The following is a 17,581-nucleotide window of genomic DNA, read 5'->3' on the forward strand; positions in this document are numbered from 1 at the left end:
ACCCAGCATGGGGCTCAAACTCACAACCCCAAGACCAAGGGTTGTGTGCCCCACCAACTGAGACAGCCAGACGCCCCTGGTTTTGTTTTTGTTTTTTTAAAGTAGTCTCTACCCAATGTAGGGCTTGAACTCATGACCCAGAGAGATCAAGAGTCATGTGCTCCACCAAATGAGCCAGCCAGGCGTCCCTAAATTTTTATTTTTCAAGCTAAAATTAAATCTTTGGAAAACTTATATCCATCACCATGACAGTGGCAGTTTCTCAATGGCTAAATGCGTTTCTGATGAGCTCAATGAAGATATTAACAACTACGATTTTTTAAATATTGTATAAGAAGTGCCTCAACATTTGGCAGATTTTTATAACTCAGGGAACCATTATTTTCCACTTGACCAATATGTGATCTTACAGAATTATGTGTGGGTAAAAGATCCCACATCTTGATAGTACAAGATCAAGCAATTAAGCTTTAAAAACTTTAAATCTTGAGATAATTTTAGACTTACAGAGGAGTTGAGTAAATAGTACAGAGATCTCCCCCCAAAAAATTGTACAGAGTTCCCATATACCCTTCATCCAGCTTCACTTTCTGACGACATCTGATATACCCATAGAACAACTATCAAAACAAAGAAATTAACCTTGGTTAATATTATTAACTAAAGTGTAGTATTTATTTGGATTGCACCAATGTTTTCACTAATATTCCTTTTCTATTCCACGACCCAACTCAAAATCTCATTGTATTTGTCCTGTCTCCTTTGTCTCCTCCAAATCTATGAAAATTCTCTGTCTTTCAGTGCCCTTGACACTTTAAAGGAGCACTGATCAGTTGTTTTGGAGAATGTCCCTCAATTTGGGTTTATCTGATGTTCTCTCGTGATTGTAGTGAGATCATACATTATTGGGAAGGCTGCCGCAGAGGTAATGTGCCCTTCTCAGGGTGGCATATTGGAGTTACATTATGTCGATATGTGTTATGACTGGCAACGTTGACAGTGACCACTTGTGTTAAGTAGCATCTGCCAGAATTCTCTACTGCAAAGTTAGTATTTATCTCTTTTCAGTTACTCAGTATTTTGGGGAGTGCAATGGATTTTAATGTAACAAGGTATGAAAAATTTATTATGTGATTCAGATTCCACATAACAACTAACATTTAAGAGACATTTATTATGTGATTCAGATTCCACATTACAACTAACATTTAAGAGATGACTATTTATTTATTGAGTTTAGGTATCATATCAAAGAAGAAGCAGCCTTAAGTATATGAAAAGACTATTAAGATTTGCCTCCCCTTTCCAACTACATATCTGTGTGAGGCCAGAATAATCCTGTTTTACCTTCAGCAAATATGTAAAAGAAATGCTAAAATTCTAAGCTAATATTACACCTGAAAAGTATACTGATTATACCTAAATCCAATTATACCTAAAACCAAAATGAAACAAAACTTGAGGTTCAGATTAGACTGTGAGCCTTGTAAACGTATTGTTTTCTTTGTAAATTTTGTGGAAAGCCCACAGACTCCTGCCTACTTCCAGAATGTTACATGAAGACCCTGGAAATGCAAAGGGGAAAGAATTTGGAGATCTTTGTGCATGTGCACGCGCGCGCACACACACACACACACACACACACACACACACAGCCTTATCCCTAATTGTATCCGGAATATCAGCAACCCTCTCCTCCCTGTTCTGTATCTGTATGTATTTTGTATAATGGAGAATAAAGAGAATGAAGGAGAGACACAAAGACATAGACAGATTCTGGAGCAACTGGGGGAAGTTAAAGGAAGAACAAGGACATCCAGAACTCTTCCTTTCTCCCCTAAGACTCCCATTAAACCCTTGAGAAAGAAATCCCCAGTAGAATGAACGTGTTTGATGACCTTCTGCATTAGGCTTACAGACCCAGAGCATTTGGACCTGTCCCACAGGGTTACATCAAGTATTCTGCTCTCTTCTACGGCTACTACAACAACCAGAGGATGATCGGTTGGCTGAGGTACAGGCTGCCCATGGCGTACTTTATGGTGGGGGTCAGCGTGTTTGGCTATAGCTTGATGATTGTCATTAGATCGTAAGTATGACCATCTCTTTTACAGGATTTTTCGTTTTCTTCACACAAACAGCCCACTCACTCCCATGGCCAGTCTGTGCCTCCTTACCTTACCTCTAAATCCCTGTGGGGATTTAGAGAGAAAACGAGGAAACATGTAAAGCAGATATGGATTGTCATATGTGATATAAAAGACATAAACAGGATGATACAGGCAGTTTTGGGAAATGGGATAGAAACATCTTTACATGATGCTGAGAATTGCCAGTCACACTGAAAGTCTGGGGCACAGCATGTTTACCCAAAGGAAGAGCAGGTGCAAAGGCCCTGAGGCAGCAAATATCCTAGTGAGTTCCAAACCTGTCAAAAAGCCAGTGTGGCTTTGGAGAGAGCATGTACCTGGTAGGGTATGGCTGGAGAAGTGTTTTTTGCTTTCCCCAGAGCTCAGCTTCCTCAGAAAATACTCTTCTGCTCCTCTGTAACTCTAGCTTGTGTGTGAGTACTGAGCTCAGCACTTATAAAGATATCAATAAAAAATGCAAAGGAACATATGTGGTGTGATTAACCGTGGTGTCCTCTCTGGCTCCAACGCTACCTGTCTCTGTGGTCGGAAGTGGCCTTTTAATATGTCTGTGCCTCTTAATTTATCTTCTCTGAAGAAAAACTTTGGCCCATGAATTGCCTTCTTCTAAGCCAGGGGACCCCCGTCAGCAAAGGCTGGTGCAGGGCAGGGAGCACAGCCTGACTACCAGGGCCCGCCCACCCTTCAGCAGGGCTGCATGAGGTCATGCCCCCCGGAAGAGCACAGGTCACTGTGTGTGCAGGAGAGGAGTAGAGCAGGGGTTAGAAACTCCAAAAGGCAGCGTGCGGGCTTAGCATGGCTTTCTGTCACATCATCTCGGGGAAATGCTGCTATTCACCAGCGACTGCCCAGCACATAATAGTGACCACTAGGTGATGGGGGACTGCCCAGCCAGATCTATCAGGGGAGATAGGCTTGCTTTTATTCTTAGCCCTCATGTTGTTACAATGTTCCCTGTTATTGTCCCAGATAAGTATAGAGATACAGAAGGTTTCCCGGATGAATCAAAAACTAAGTCAACTAAACCCACGGAATAGCAAATCCCAAAAGCCGACACGTAAGATAGAGAGCCACACCCTCTTCCATACACACGTTGTATCGGATAGAGGACCTGCTTGGAATTCTGATTCCCACAGCGAGGATGAGGATAGGTAGGATAAAATGGGTGAGTAATGAGGCAGGTCCAAGGGACTTTCAAGCAAATGTGCTTAAGAGAAGGATGTACAGGTCACTGGTGGCAGTAAGAACTGCCTCAGCGCTTTTTGGGTTTTATATCAGAAAATAAATATCCGTTCTGTTCAAGAAAATAGATGAATTAGAAGGGGATATTCTTGTTTGAGAATAGAGTCCCCATAAAGGGTTCTCAAACACCACTGGCAGACGAGTCAAGCCACAGGCAATCAAACGTCAGGGTAGAAAACATGGTTAAGTGGTTCTTTGTCCGGATGATACCATGTGTGCTTGCTCTGGACTCTGAATCTGGGGGGAAGGCAACCTGGCTACCATTAGTTCAATTCCAATCATCTTGGCTCTTTCCCCTCATTGGATGTCTGCTACCTGTGCCCCAGACCAGCTGACACCAAGGTTCCCTTGGGCTAACCGCAGTGGTATGTGCCCTGCAGGATGGCCAGCAATAGCCAGGGCAGTGCGAGCGACGGGGAGAGCGCTAACTTCACATTCAGCTTCAAGATGTTCACCAGCTGGGATTACCTGATTGGGAATTCAGAGACGGCCGACAACAAATATGCCTCCATCACCACCAGCTTCAAGGTAGGCGCCCCAGGGCAGTTCCCACTTCCTGGGGGAACTTTGGGTCCCTCCGCTCATTAGGAGACTTCACCTAGTTGGGGCATGGTAGATAAGATCCCCAAGTAATTTGTGGTATGAGCTTTACCAGAGGCATGAGCCTAGTTCTCAAGCCTTCAAGAAAGAATGCTCATGACTGGTACTCACCATCTGTTTCCTAATATGGCGGAGAATCATGGATGCTGGGACCTGGTCCTGACTGTTTCCTCGTGGAATTCTTTCCTGCCAGAGAAACTGGAAGGACTCATTTGGGGCTGCCGTTCTCAACCTTTGATGCATGTTTGAATCACCTAAGCAACTTTAAAAATCTTTTGGGCCCAAATCCCCAGAGATTCTGGTATAATTGGTCAGGGGCTGGGAGATTATTGGCATTGAATTCTTTAAAAGCTCCCTGAGTGATTAGAAACCCCAGAAAGAGTTGAGAACCCTGGTTTGGGTGGGTGGGGGGAGTCAATTAAATGCACAGCAACTCCATACTTAATCATCTCATTAATTTCTTCACCAAAGATGTGTGAAGTGACCTACACATCTCTATTTATTTTATAAAATAAAAGCAAACCTAAGGGTAAACGAAAGAAGGCAGAAGCTATTATGCTGAAGCGTGGCACATCTTATTTTTTTCCTCCATGTCTGTAAAAACCATTCAGAGTTTTTGATAGTTCAGTATTTCTCGTGTCTGATCAGTGAGACTTTCTTTCCCCCAGGACCTGCCAAAGGTCAGATTTACAACATGCTTAATTGTCTTGTCTTCTTTCCTTTCCTCTCATCTGGCCCTTCCTGGCAGCTACCCCCTCACCAATGCCTGCAAATGGCAGGTACATCCACCAGGGGCAGAACTTGGGCTCAGCAGCTCACTGCATGGGTTTCATGAGCCCACAGTCCTTGGCAGTGGGTAGCGCAGGGAGTTGACTGGGCTCTCCTCCCTCTCCTTCTCCCAGCAATGGGGGGCCACCAGTGGAGCATCCAAGGGCAGGAGAGGGTCAATGGGGGTTTTGCCTCTTCCTCCAGGCCTACCCAAGAGAGACAAAGAAGGTCAATGCCTATGAAGCACTTTGAACATCTGGCAAGGTGAAGGCTTTTTCTCTGAGTCTATTAAAACCAGAGATAATAACCTTATATAACAGGGCACATGTGAAAACTGCATGAGCTAATGTATATTAACTGCTTGATAAATTACTTAAACCTGAACCTGAATACAGTAACTGTTCATTAATTAGAAAAGTCTCCTTCCAAGTACTTTGGTAATCAGGAGACCTCATTTACTGTCTTGGGTCCGCCACATACTATTTCTGTCTTCATAGAGAGTGACTGATACAGGATGCAAAGTTTATAATAAAAAATCTAGGAGTGCCTGGGTGTCTCAGTCAGTTAAGTATCTGACTCTTGATCTTGGCTCAGGTCTTGATCTCAGGGTAATGAGTTCAAGCCCTGCATTGGGCTCCATGCTGGACATGGAGCCTACTTGAAAAAAAAAAAGCAACAACTATATATGTGTGTGTGTGTGTGTCTGTACACATATATATACATATATACATGAGACATATATACATGTATATAGACATATATACATATATAGACATATATACCTATATATGAGACTACTGTATTTTTATAAATTTTTTATAAAAATTTTATATTTTTATAAAAATATATGAGACTATTGTATTTTTATATACAACAGCAAAGAATTAGAAAATAATTTAATCCCATTTACAATAAAATTACATAAATTATATAAAATTCTTAAGAATAGAGTTAACAACAACAAATATACAAGACTGCTACACCAAAAAATACAAGGCATTTCTGAAAGAAATTAAGAAACCATAAATAAATGGAGAAATACCATGTTCATAGATTAGACAGGGATCAACAAATTATGGCCCAGGGGCAAATCCAGTCTGCTGCTTATTTTTGGAAATAAGATTTTACTGAAACAAAGCCATGCCTATTTATTTCCATATTGTCAGTGGTTGCTTTCACGTACTATGGCATAGCTGAGTAGTTGTGAAAGAGACAACATGGCTTGCAAAGCCAAAACTATTATATGGCTCTTTTTTTTAAAGAAAAGATGTTATCTATTTATTTGAGAGAGAGAGTACAAGTTGGGGGAGGGAGAGGGACAAGCAGACTCCGCATTGAACCTGGAGCCCTACTCTGGGCTTGATCTCACAGCCCTGAGATCATGACCCAAGCCGAAATCAGGAGTCTGACGCTCAACTGACTGAGCCACCCAGGCACCCCTACTATATGGCTCTTAATAGAAAATGTTTGCTGGCCCCCAGATTAGAAGACTCAGTATTGTTAACATTTCATTTTAATCTATTTGATCTATAGTTTTAAAACAATCCCAGTCAGACTGTTGCTGAGATCTCTCTGCGCCATAGGATCGGTGGCACGGATGATAATAGAAACTACTCCATTGGTTTGTTATTGGGATAAGGAGGGATGATGCAAAGCAAACGTTTAGCACCACATCTGGCATACGGTAGGTATTCAATAAATCTAAGCTTTTGTTAGCACATGTACCAAAATGGCAATAACAACAAGATGTATCTTCTTAAAGAAAATTATTCTTAGGGTGCCTGAACGGCTCAGTTGGTTGAGCATCAGACTCTTGATTTTGGCTCAGGTCATGATCTTGGGGTCATGGGATCGGGCCTCTCATTGGGTCCCACGTGGGGCTCTGTGCTAAGTGCGGAGTCTGCTTGAGATTCTCTCTCTCCCTCTCCCTCAGCCCCTCCCCCCACTTGTGTGCTCATTCTCTCTCTCTAAAAATAGATGAATAAATCTTTAAAAAAAAAAAAAGAAAAAGAAAAAAAGAAAATAATTCCCCATAGGGCAACAGTGCTCAGCACCACCTCCTCTGCATTATTTCATTTATGAAAATATAGTAAGTAGTCATCTCAGGAACCCAACAATGATGGATCCTGTCGGTTCCTGGCCTATCATTGTTCACATCTTATTTCCACACATTAAGGAATCAATAGTGGATGAACAAGAGAGTAACAAAGAAGAAAATATCCATCTGACAAGATTTCTCCGGGTCCTGGCCAACTTTCTCATCATCTGCTGTTTGTGTGGAAGTGGGTACCTCATTTACTTTGTGGTGAAGCGATCCCAGGAATTCTCCAAAATGCAGAATGTCAGCTGGTATGAAAGAAATGAGGTAAAAAGGGCATCTCTGTAGAAATGAATACTGAGGGCAAACGTGGAAATTACACTGGTTCCTATGCAATTCAGCTGAATTATTGAAATCTAGATTACAGGACATGTTTTTAAAAGTGAAATTATATCCCTTTCCAGTTAAGTAGCATGAACGTTTGAACGAAGAGTCACCTCTTATTAGGCTTTTATAGGTTGTTAAAGCTGGATTATAATTAACATGTCAGTCAACTGAATAGTAAGTTATCTTAGCACCAACTATTAAAAAGGTGATCCTTTCTTCACAGCTATACAGTGCCATACATCATAAATCAAGTATCTGTTAATGTGTGGGTGTGATTCTGGGCTCTCTATTCTATTCCATGGGTTTATTTCTCTGTTCCTGCACTAAAAAGTACACTGATAAACTATGGCTTTAAAGTATGTCTTGATATCTAGTAGAGTGAGTTCTCTCATCAAGATCCACAATAAAACTCATTAAAGTTTCATTGTGTTTATATTGAATCCATAAATTTCTTTTGGGAATTTAACATCTTTAGTAGTTGGCAAAATGGCTACAAGTTCCTCCCCTTCTTATATTCCTATATTTCTTTGCAATATGATTTTCTAGCTCCTCTCATGAAGAGGTTGAATCTGTTTCCCTACCCTTGGAATCCAGCTAGGCTTGGCCATTTGAGTTGCTTTAGCTGTGAGACAATAGCAACCATGATATAAGCAGACTTGAAAAATGCTTGTGTATTGGAACTTGCCCTCTTGGAAACCCTGAAACCTCCACCTTGTGAACAGTTCCAGGCTAGCCTGTTGAATGAGGAGAGACACATGGCCCAGTTATCTCATCACTCTACGTGATAGCCAGTCAACTACCAGACATGTGAATGAAGCCATCAACCACAGCTGACCATAGATACATGAATGAATCCACATGAGGCCAGCAAAAGAACCACCTACCTAAGCCCAGAGAAAAAATACTGACCCACAGAATCATGAGCTAAATAAATTAAATAATAAGAAAGAATCTATCTCTTCCCACTAAGCAAAAAAAGATAGAAAAAGAAATGTGCAACTGGTAGGACAAATGTAAAGCATAAAATCAGATAGAATTAAGGTCAGTGATTACAATAAATGTAAATGGATTAAAGCTGCAGTTTAAGAGCAATAACAGGGGGGCCTGTGTAGCTCAGTCAGTTAAGTGTCTGCCTTCAGCTCAGGTCGTGATCCCAGGGTCCTGGGATCGAGCCCTGAGTCGGGGTCCCCACTCAGCGGGGATCTCCTTCTCCCTCTCCCTCTGTGCTCTCTCTTTCCCTCACTCTCTCTCTCTAGTAAATAAATAAAATCTTTTTAAAAATAAAGGCAATAATAATCAGAATGAATTTTTTAAAGCTACATGCTATTTACAATTAACTTATCTAAAACATTGGGTCACTAAGCTATAAGGGAGATACAAAAGATGCCTAGGATGGATTCTGCCCTTAAGTGGATTGCAGTTTCCTTCGGAAGAAGACTTGACAAGAATAAATGAACGGACAAACAGCAGTGGGCAGGAATAGTGATCAACTGAGATGTTTTGGGTTACAGAGATGTGGCAGGTGGAGAGTTCTAGGTGAGCTGGAGAGGCAGGGGGATTTTGTGGCAAAGGCAGGAATTAGGCTATGCATTAAACAAACATGTGAAGAAGGGCGGTGGTGGATATAGTGCAGTGATGGCTCTCCAGGTGGGAAGCACTGCATGAACAGGTGTGAGGGTGCTGAGAAGCCAAGCCAACAGTCAGTGTGATAGAGTATAAGGGAGTCAGAACTAGCCCAGAAGAATTGACCCACCTGCACCTTGGTCAGCAGTTCAAGGATTTACTCTCCACTAGATGAGGAGTTTTCGCTGAAAAAAGAAAAATATTCTACCAAGGTCAGGTTCAGTTATTAAGTCAGGATTCTCCCAAAATTGGAGCCAAAATTAAGTGCTTACCAGGCTCTGGGCTGGTAGACTTATGTTCACGATCTCTTCTGACTCTCACAACAAGAACTATCATTCCTACTTTACATGTGAAGAAACAAGAAACTCAGAGAAGTTATGTAACTTTTCCTAAGTTACAAAGCCAGCAAGTGATAGAGTTGGGGTTCAAACCCAGAGAACTGACTCCAGATGCCATACTCTTAACCACATCCCTCTGCTGTTAGTTCCCTTCTGTGATCTCAGCTTCTTGTCTTCCATGCTCCTGAGATAAGAGCTACCACAGTGACTCCTGCCCAGCTCATGACTTTTACAGAACACAAAGCACTGTTCCATATGTTAGCTCATTTATTTCCCAAAGAAAGTTTGCTATTTGTATCAATACTAATAGCAACAATCATGATGGCAACCAGTCACAGAGTAGTTATGATGTGTGGGATATATGCTGACTGCTCCAGGCATGTTGGCGCCTTAGCCAAGTCACACAGCAAATTGTGGAGACATCTCCAGACGCAGAGGAGGGGGCAAGAAGGAGATGGAGATGCACGGCCCTGGGGAGTACAGAGATGGTGGCCAAGCAAGTGATATTGATGACACAAGTAATCCAGGCTTTCCTGATTTCCTAGGTAGAAATTGTGATGTCCCTGCTTGGAATGTTTTGTCCCCCTTTGTTTGAAACCATCGCCGCCCTGGAGAATTATCACCCACGCATTGGACTGAAGTGGCAGCTGGGACGCATCTTTGCACTCTTCCTGGGGAACCTCTACACGTTTCTCTTGGCCCTGATGGATGATGTTCACCTCAAGGTAAAGACCACAAACTCCCCCAATCCCTGGTGCCCACCAAATTTCCTTTTTCAACTATAATTTCCTTATGCACAATTCTTATTAACTAAAGAAATTTTGGGAAGTTGAGAAAAGTAAAATGAAGAAAAGATATCCCCAGAATCTTATGACCCAAAGACAACCATTGTTAATATTTTGCTGCAGGTTTTTACTGTCTTTTTCTTAGGAAGTCTTTTTTTTATATCATATACATGTCATTTGGTACCCTTCATATTTTATCTGCAGTCTTTCCTATATTGCATCATAGCTGCCATAAATGTTTACCAACCAAATAAGTGTCCATTGACATGACATGTCATGGTTGACACAACCTTCCATCACAGCTCACTAGATGGTTATGGAGCACCCACTATGTTGGAACAAGACGCAGTCCTGTTCCAAGGGTATTCATATCTAGGCTGGGAGACAGACACATTCAGTATAGCATGCTGTGGCATGTGCTTCAGTGGGGACAAGCCCAGGAAAGCATGGCAGTCCATAGGAGGGACTCCAGATCCCCCTCCCCAACCTGGAGAGTCTTACCAGACATTGGAAAAACCAGAGGGAACAGCTGGTGCAAACAAGGAACTGCAGGATGGCAAAGAATGGAGTGGAGGGAGGAAGGGGAAAATGAACCTAAAGGAAGGGTCAGATAACGATGGCCCTCTTCCTCACCCCTTCCTCCTCATTATTGAGCTGCATGAACTTTTACCTGAGTTTAACAGAAAACTATTGGAATATTCTAAACATGGAAGTAACTGGACCTGGTCCTCGCCTACCCCTCCACCTTCATCTCTGGCTTTCCTCCTACCCCAGTGAACTGTTCCACTCTCCTGAGCCTCACATTTCTTCCATGGGACAGAATTTTCTCTTGCCTATCTCCCCACCCTTCTCCCTATGTTTGACTCATTGACTAATCCTCCCAGAGGTTTTGTCTCAGATGTCATTGCCTCCAGGAATTCTCTGTGGCCCCATGGTCTGATGTGGATTTCCTTGGTCCTCAGAGAATATTTCCCATAGATCTTATCACTCTATTCTATAATTGCCTATATCTCTGTCACCTATTAGACTGTGAACTTTCTGAAGGAAGCCTGCCTCTCTTTTTTCACTCTTATGTCAACACTACCTTACATGCCCAGAATAGACCCTGAAAAACCTTATTCTCGAAGAATGAATGACTGGATGGATGGACAAACAGATAATAACTTAGAAAAGAACTTCATGGAAAAGACCCAAGGACTTCAGCCAAATGCCCCCCTTCTCCTTGTATAGACTGAAAGGATGGGGAGGGCATTTCCGTAGAAACTGCTGAGGGTTAAGGCAGGGGCTAGGTGTAGAGTGGTGGCATATTCTGGCTTTAATTGTTGTTTCCATGGAAACAGTTGAACCCACATCTCCATCTTCCATTCTAGCTTTCTAATGAAGAGACAATAAAGAACATCACGCACTGGACTCTGTTTAACTATTACAACTCCTCGGGTTGGAACGAGAGTGTCCCCCGGCCACCCCTGCACCCTGCAGATGTGCCCCGGGGTTCTTGCTGGGAGACAGCTGTGGGCATTGTGAGTACTTATGCTCTCCTGCAAAAGTGATCCCTGTTCTCCGTTCTTTGTTATTTCTTTTGTGATGTTTCTATTTTTAAGCTACCAAAATGTCATGCCAGTATTTCTTAGGAAACTTCTACCTTTTCTCTTTCCCATTTTTTTCAGCATCTCACATATTTTTCTACATGCTCCATCTATCAGTCTAATACCACTTGGATTCATTTAGAGTCTCACTGCAGATCTCACTGAAAGCCTGAGGTTCTCCACCTCAAAATAAGGAGCAAATACTCCTAAAAATTGGATGCAGGATTTGTGTGCATATATGCATCTGTGCATTTTTGTAAAGAGAATTAGTGGTTTTCATTAGTCTCAAAAACTGACAACTACCACTTCTCTTTATGTAATGTCACCACCATTCCTTTAGCTTGCACAATATGGACTTCAAAGGCTAATGTTCTTTGTCTTCCTAGGCAGAAACTTAAAGTATTCACAGGTAACACGAGGATCACCCACCCTCTCATCCTCAACTCCATCTCCTACACGGGGTTTTCTTTCATATGCTGCCACACTGGGATGCAGAATTTGTTACTTCTTCATGGGTTCCCTGAAGAACCCAATCACATAGAGCATCAGACAGCAGTGTTTTTAACTGAGGATGGTGAAGTACAATGAAGGAAGGGATTAATCACACAGTCCATCAAACACTGCCTGTAAATCCACCGGCAGATATTTTCCTGCGGCAGAGTGTCCATCCCACGGGGTCCCAAGGGCCTTTACTCCCCAATTCCTCCATGGAGGGCTCAGACTCACCATTTCTTGTCTCCTCCAGTCCAGATCCCCCTATACTCTTTAAATGCTCCTCCTCATTAATGTACAAAGCAATCCAGCTTCCCTAGCTCCTGCATTTCTAAAGCCATCACTGGGTATAACAGAGAAAGAGTCTTCAAGTCAATAAAACCCACCCTCCTTAGAAGGCAAGAGAGAATTCATTATCTACATGGTTCCTTCAGAATATTCTGCAATAGAATTTCTCATTTCCTGTCTCACACCCTTGGAAGATGTCTCTCTTGCTCTCCTCCCTGAATGTTCATCACTGTTTCCAACACTGATTAAAGCTTGTCTCTTTCTGAACTTGTCAGTAGTGATGGGTTTGAGCTGTTATGTCCTGCTCACCTGTCTCCTCCACCACCTCCACCCCAGGCCCCAGAGCATCACCTTGCACAAAAGTAGAGACCTGATACATGTTGATTTGTCTGTTACTTAGGAGCATTAACTTGAATTCTTATTGAGGAATAATCCTGAAAACTCATCAGCCGTTCATCCAGCAAACATTCATTAATCATCTTGAAATACAAAAATGAATAAAGCAGACCCTGTGCCCCCTAGGAACTCCAGGGCTATTAGATAGATGTCTTTAAGGTTGTGATGATGCCTGGTAGATCTTCTCCATTTTTTTAAATTAATAAATTATATACACTCTATAAAGCAGAGAAAAACTTGGCTTTTGGCTCTTCCACTATATGCCTCATGAAAAAACCTGCATTATTATCTCTGTATAACAAGCCAAAAATCCAATTAGCAGGAGATGAAGAATGCTGGCTCTTGTCCCCAGGGATGATGGTCAGATTCAGTCTTAGCTGGAGGCAGTTACATTTCAGAAGAGATGGAGAAAGCAAGGAGGGAGCCTTCAGATCCTCTCTCTGTGCATTCGTGCTGATAACTACCATAAACTGGGCATTGCCAATGTGCCAGGCAATTTGCATGCATAATCACTAAGCTTCCCAATAACGCTGCAAGGTTGATATCATTATCAGCTTTGAGAGGCTCAGAGATTATTCCAAAAGCAATATGATCGGTAACTTGTAGAGCTGGGACCGAAAAATAAGCATTTTCCAAAGCCTGGTGTCCTTTTTCTGCACCATCTCTCTGCCACCAAGAGCCAGCAGGTCACGGAGAAGACTCAGGTGGGTGGGGAAGACGGTGCGTGACTGCAGTCAACTGGGAGAAGTGGGCAAGGTTTGACCCTGACCATGCCCTTTTCCTGTGCTCCGCCTTGCAGGAATTCATGAGGCTGACGGTGTCTGACATGCTGGTAACATACATCACCATCCTGCTGGGGGACTTCCTGCGGGCTTGTTTTGTCCGGTTCATGAACTACTGCTGGTGCTGGGACCTGGAGGCTGGATTTGTAGGTCACGGTTTCAGGAACATCCCGCAGAGAGGCGTCTCAACCATCTTATCTGATATAGTCAGATGTATTCCTGGGCATTTGTTTGGATAATTGATGCCAGTCTCTGCTCTGCAAAGTAATGAAGCATTTCATCTGTATTTCCTTTAAGTGTCAGATTTGCCTTCCTAAAGGAAACTCCATTTTTTTCCCCATATAATTAACAACGTGACCTTCCTATCTGGGAAATGAAGGCATTTGGCCTTGGGAAAGGTAGATCACATACTTCGGTGCTGAGCAGACGGTAGTAGAGAAATGCCAAAGTGGCATCAGCTTTCATTAGGGAAGACAAGACCCCCATCCTTTGGAGTCCACACTGAGCAAGTGATAGGATCGGTAATGGAAGTGGATAAGGCAAAATGGTAGTTCTTTTTTTTTTTTAAGATTTTACTTATTTATCTGAGAGAGGGAGAGACCACAAGACCGAGCAAGAAGGGTGGGGAGAGAGAGAAGCAGACCCCCCCGCTGAGCAGGGGGCCTGACTCCAGGCTCGATCCCAGGATTCTGGGATCATGACCCAAGTCGAAGGCAGACGCTTAACCCACTGAGCCACCCAGGTGCCCTGGAAATGGTAGTTCTTAATTTTTGAGGCTTTAATGAAATCCTGGAGTGGGAGAGGGCGGATGGGGACGTGAATGTTTTAGGAAGCCTTGGAACCAACCAAGAACACAGTAGCCATTGGTGCTGTCTTCTGGATTATGCTTTGAGAAACCTCTTTGGACTCATTCCCTCCACCTGGGATACTCTACTCCCCCCTCCCACAACCTGGGAAACTGCACATTCTAAATGTGTGTCATTTCCTCCCTGTGGTGGCCTTCCGTGATATGGCAGAATGTCTGGCCTCATCTGTCCTGTGTGTGTCTCTTCCACAACACCTCACTCACTGACCCTGTTAGTCACTGTTGTTGGGAGGTTGGGGAGCACTCCCCTTTAACTGAGCTCCATATCTTGTTTACCTATGTCATCTTCAGCGTGGCCTGCCGTAGGGTACCTGGCCTAGGTAAGGGCTCCAGTAGAGGTTTCTGTCATTTTTTTTCTTTTAGTCACCAGCCATAATTTTACACAAGCTTACTCACCTCCTCCTCACGGTGAGGAAACCGTCATAATCTCGTCTGAGAACAAGGGTGAACGAACCTCATGCTCAGAGAGGATGCCATCTTTAATAGGACAACAGGAGACTGCTAAGATGGCATTGCCCTCAAGTTAATTTATAAGTTCAACAAGATCCCCAAATAATACTAAAGTTCATTCTAAAAATAAACATGTGGAAATAGCCAGGAAAAATTTTAAGACAGCAAAATGAAAGGGACTAGACCTACCATTATATTAAAACATATTATGAAGCTATACTAGTCAAAACTGGCACCAGGGAATAACCAAAATTATCAATGGAACAGAATAGAAAATCCAGAAATACAATCTATATGAAATAATCTATGCGGAAATTTAGTTTAAGAAAAGGCAGTCTCTCTCAAGGGGTGCCTGGGTGGCACAGCGGGTTAAGCGTCTGCCTTCAGCTCAGGGCGTGATCCCGGCGTTATAGGATCGAGCCCCACATCAGGCTCCTCCGCTATGAGCCTGCTTCTTCCTCTCCCACTCCCCCTGCTTGTGTTCCCTCTCTCGCTGGCTGTCTCTCTCTGTCAAATAAATAAATAAAATCTTTAAAAAAAAAAAAAAAAGAAAAGAAAAGAAAAGGCAGTCTCTTAACCCAGTGGGAAAGGAAGTATTATATAACAAAGGGTGGAGACAACTGGTTTACCATGGCGGGGGGGGGGGGGGGGGGGGGACTAAATCTCTCACTCATTTCACCAAAATATGTAAATTGTAGGTAAATCAAAGTTTTAAATATTGAAAAATGAAATCATAAATTCTAAAAGAAAGCATATATAAAGCTATAATCTTGGGGTAAGGACAATTTTTCTAACCAGGACACAAAACCCAGCAGATGAGAAGTTTTTTAAAAATATTTTTAAATGTCAAATTTTAAATTCCCAAGGCGTAACCCCCACATATTTGGAATGTGCACATTTCCTCCTTTGATCCATGCCTGACCCTCCTTTCTCTCTATCCTAACTTCTTCCTCCTCCTCAGCCCTGTCACCCTTGACCTCCATTTCTGGAGGACAAATGCTGCATAAGGAGCCCTGATTCCCCAGCGCTCACACACTCTGCATTCTTTCAAACAATTGACAAGTCTCCAAAATTCTGAAAATCAGAGTCCGCCTGAAAACATGAATCTGGCTGGGGTCTTTCCTTTCCACGAACTGCTCTCAGACTAGAGGAAGATGAGAAGGAGAAAAGACAAGTGGAGAAGTGGCTTAGTTCTTTTGTTTCCTTTTAAAACTATCTTTTGACTCCTCATTTAATTGTTTGCATTTGGTTATCCATTAGGTTTATTCCTTGATTATAATTTTAAGGTAAATTTCTGCTTAGAGCATTGCTAAAATGTTCTCTTAGGGGCCAGGGTCCTCCCAAGAACACACTGTCGGCCTGCAGGTCCTAAACGGTAAAAACTCTCACTTTTTTAATGGAAAAAGTCATTGGAAAAACTTCCAACTTTAAGAATTTCAAAACTTTTCTTGAAAAATGGGAAATGTGTGAAAGAAGCAGAACTGTGAATCCGAGGCTCCTCTCAGGTCACCAGAGCAAGCTCTTTGGGAGTGGCCCTGGCTCAGCCAGTTGGCTGGTAATGGGGGCTGGCTGACGCCTAACAACTTTCTTTCTCTCTGTCTGCCTCCCCCTGCAGCCCTCGTACGCTGAGTTTGATATTAGTGGAAATGTACTCGGTTTGATCTTCAACCAAGGAATGATCTGGTGAGCTATGCATTTTGTCTGGGGACCGCCTCCTCGGGGGAGTCAGAAAACTGGAATCCCAGGCTTGGCCTCCAGCTAGCTGGGGGAAGAGGTTGCCCCAATCCTCAGGCCTCTCTGAACTGCCTCCTTTCGGATGACAAACAGAGGGCAAGATAGATGAGAACCAGGACCGTATCTCGCCCACCCATGTGCTGCCACGGACGGAGAGGGAAGGAGAGGGATGGAAGAAGATAGAAGGGGGAAGGAGAAAAAGGAAGAAGTAGAGAGGGAAGGAAAGGGGAGGAAAAAGGGAGAAGGAGGAGAAGCAGAGGAGGAAAGGAAAGAAAGAGGAAGGAGGGAGAAAATAGGAAGGAGTGGAGGAGGAAAGGAGTCAAGGGGCTCCCTTGAGGCGGGGGTTAGAAACTAAGGCTGTGTAATTTCAGCCAAAGTCTTTTAAGAGGCCGAGGGCTTGCTGCAACCCAGCTTCTAATTCTCTTCCTTTAAGAACTTCCGATACTTTTCTGAGCATTAATGCTGTTTTAGGGGGACCATGGAGAAACAGACGGGGGGCCAAATAATTTGCTAGGTGCCTCGTGGTGAAGTGGTGGTTAAATCCTAGCCAGAACCCAAGCCAGTGGTGCTTGGAGGCCTCCCTCTCCCAAGGAATGGGTGGCTATGGCTTGGTGATAGATGTCCTGCTTAAATGGGAGACCCCTGCCCTTGGGACCTGCAGGGAAAGCAGCTAGGCCTCATGCTCCTAACCCATCGATCCCATTTCCTCCTGTCACCCTTCTCTGGCCTCTCCTGCTGTGGGGCCAACCAGGTGTGTGGTTTCTGCCCTTCCAGGATGGGCTCCTTCTACGCTCCGGGTCTAGTAGGCATCAACGTGCTGCGTCTGCTGACCTCCATGTACTTCCAGTGCTGGGCAGTGATGAGCAGCAACGTCCCCCACGAACGCGTGTTCAAAGCCTCCCGATCCAACAACTTCTACATGGGCCTCCTGCTTCTGGTGCTCTTCCTCAGCCTCCTGCCGGTGGCCTACACCATCATGTCCCTCCCGCCCTCCTTTGATTGCGGGCCATTCAGGTGCACAGTCTTGGTTGCGTGGGAGCAGCTCCTCTCCCAGGGC

General features: G+C 43.5%; 1 protein-coding gene across 1 annotated transcript in view; it reads left to right on the forward strand.

Moving 5' to 3' along the window:
- Positions 1 to 17,581, forward strand: part of TMC2 (transmembrane channel like 2) — a 64,013-nt gene that overhangs the window by 32,100 nt on the left and 14,332 nt on the right. The window contains exons 8-15 of the mRNA XM_026502897.4: positions 1,947 to 2,089; positions 3,773 to 3,920; positions 6,937 to 7,125; positions 9,692 to 9,871; positions 11,302 to 11,451; positions 13,493 to 13,621; positions 16,406 to 16,473; positions 17,299 to 17,538. Coding sequence (XP_026358682.3) covers positions 1,947 to 2,089; positions 3,773 to 3,920; positions 6,937 to 7,125; positions 9,692 to 9,871; positions 11,302 to 11,451; positions 13,493 to 13,621; positions 16,406 to 16,473; positions 17,299 to 17,538 — 1,247 coding nt within the window. The remainder of the gene's footprint in view (positions 1 to 1,946; positions 2,090 to 3,772; positions 3,921 to 6,936; positions 7,126 to 9,691; positions 9,872 to 11,301; positions 11,452 to 13,492; positions 13,622 to 16,405; positions 16,474 to 17,298; positions 17,539 to 17,581) is intronic.

Source organism: Ursus arctos, unplaced genomic scaffold (genome assembly GCF_023065955.2).
Source record: "Ursus arctos isolate Adak ecotype North America unplaced genomic scaffold, UrsArc2.0 scaffold_16, whole genome shotgun sequence".
Lineage (NCBI taxonomy): Eukaryota > Metazoa > Chordata > Mammalia > Carnivora > Ursidae > Ursus > Ursus arctos.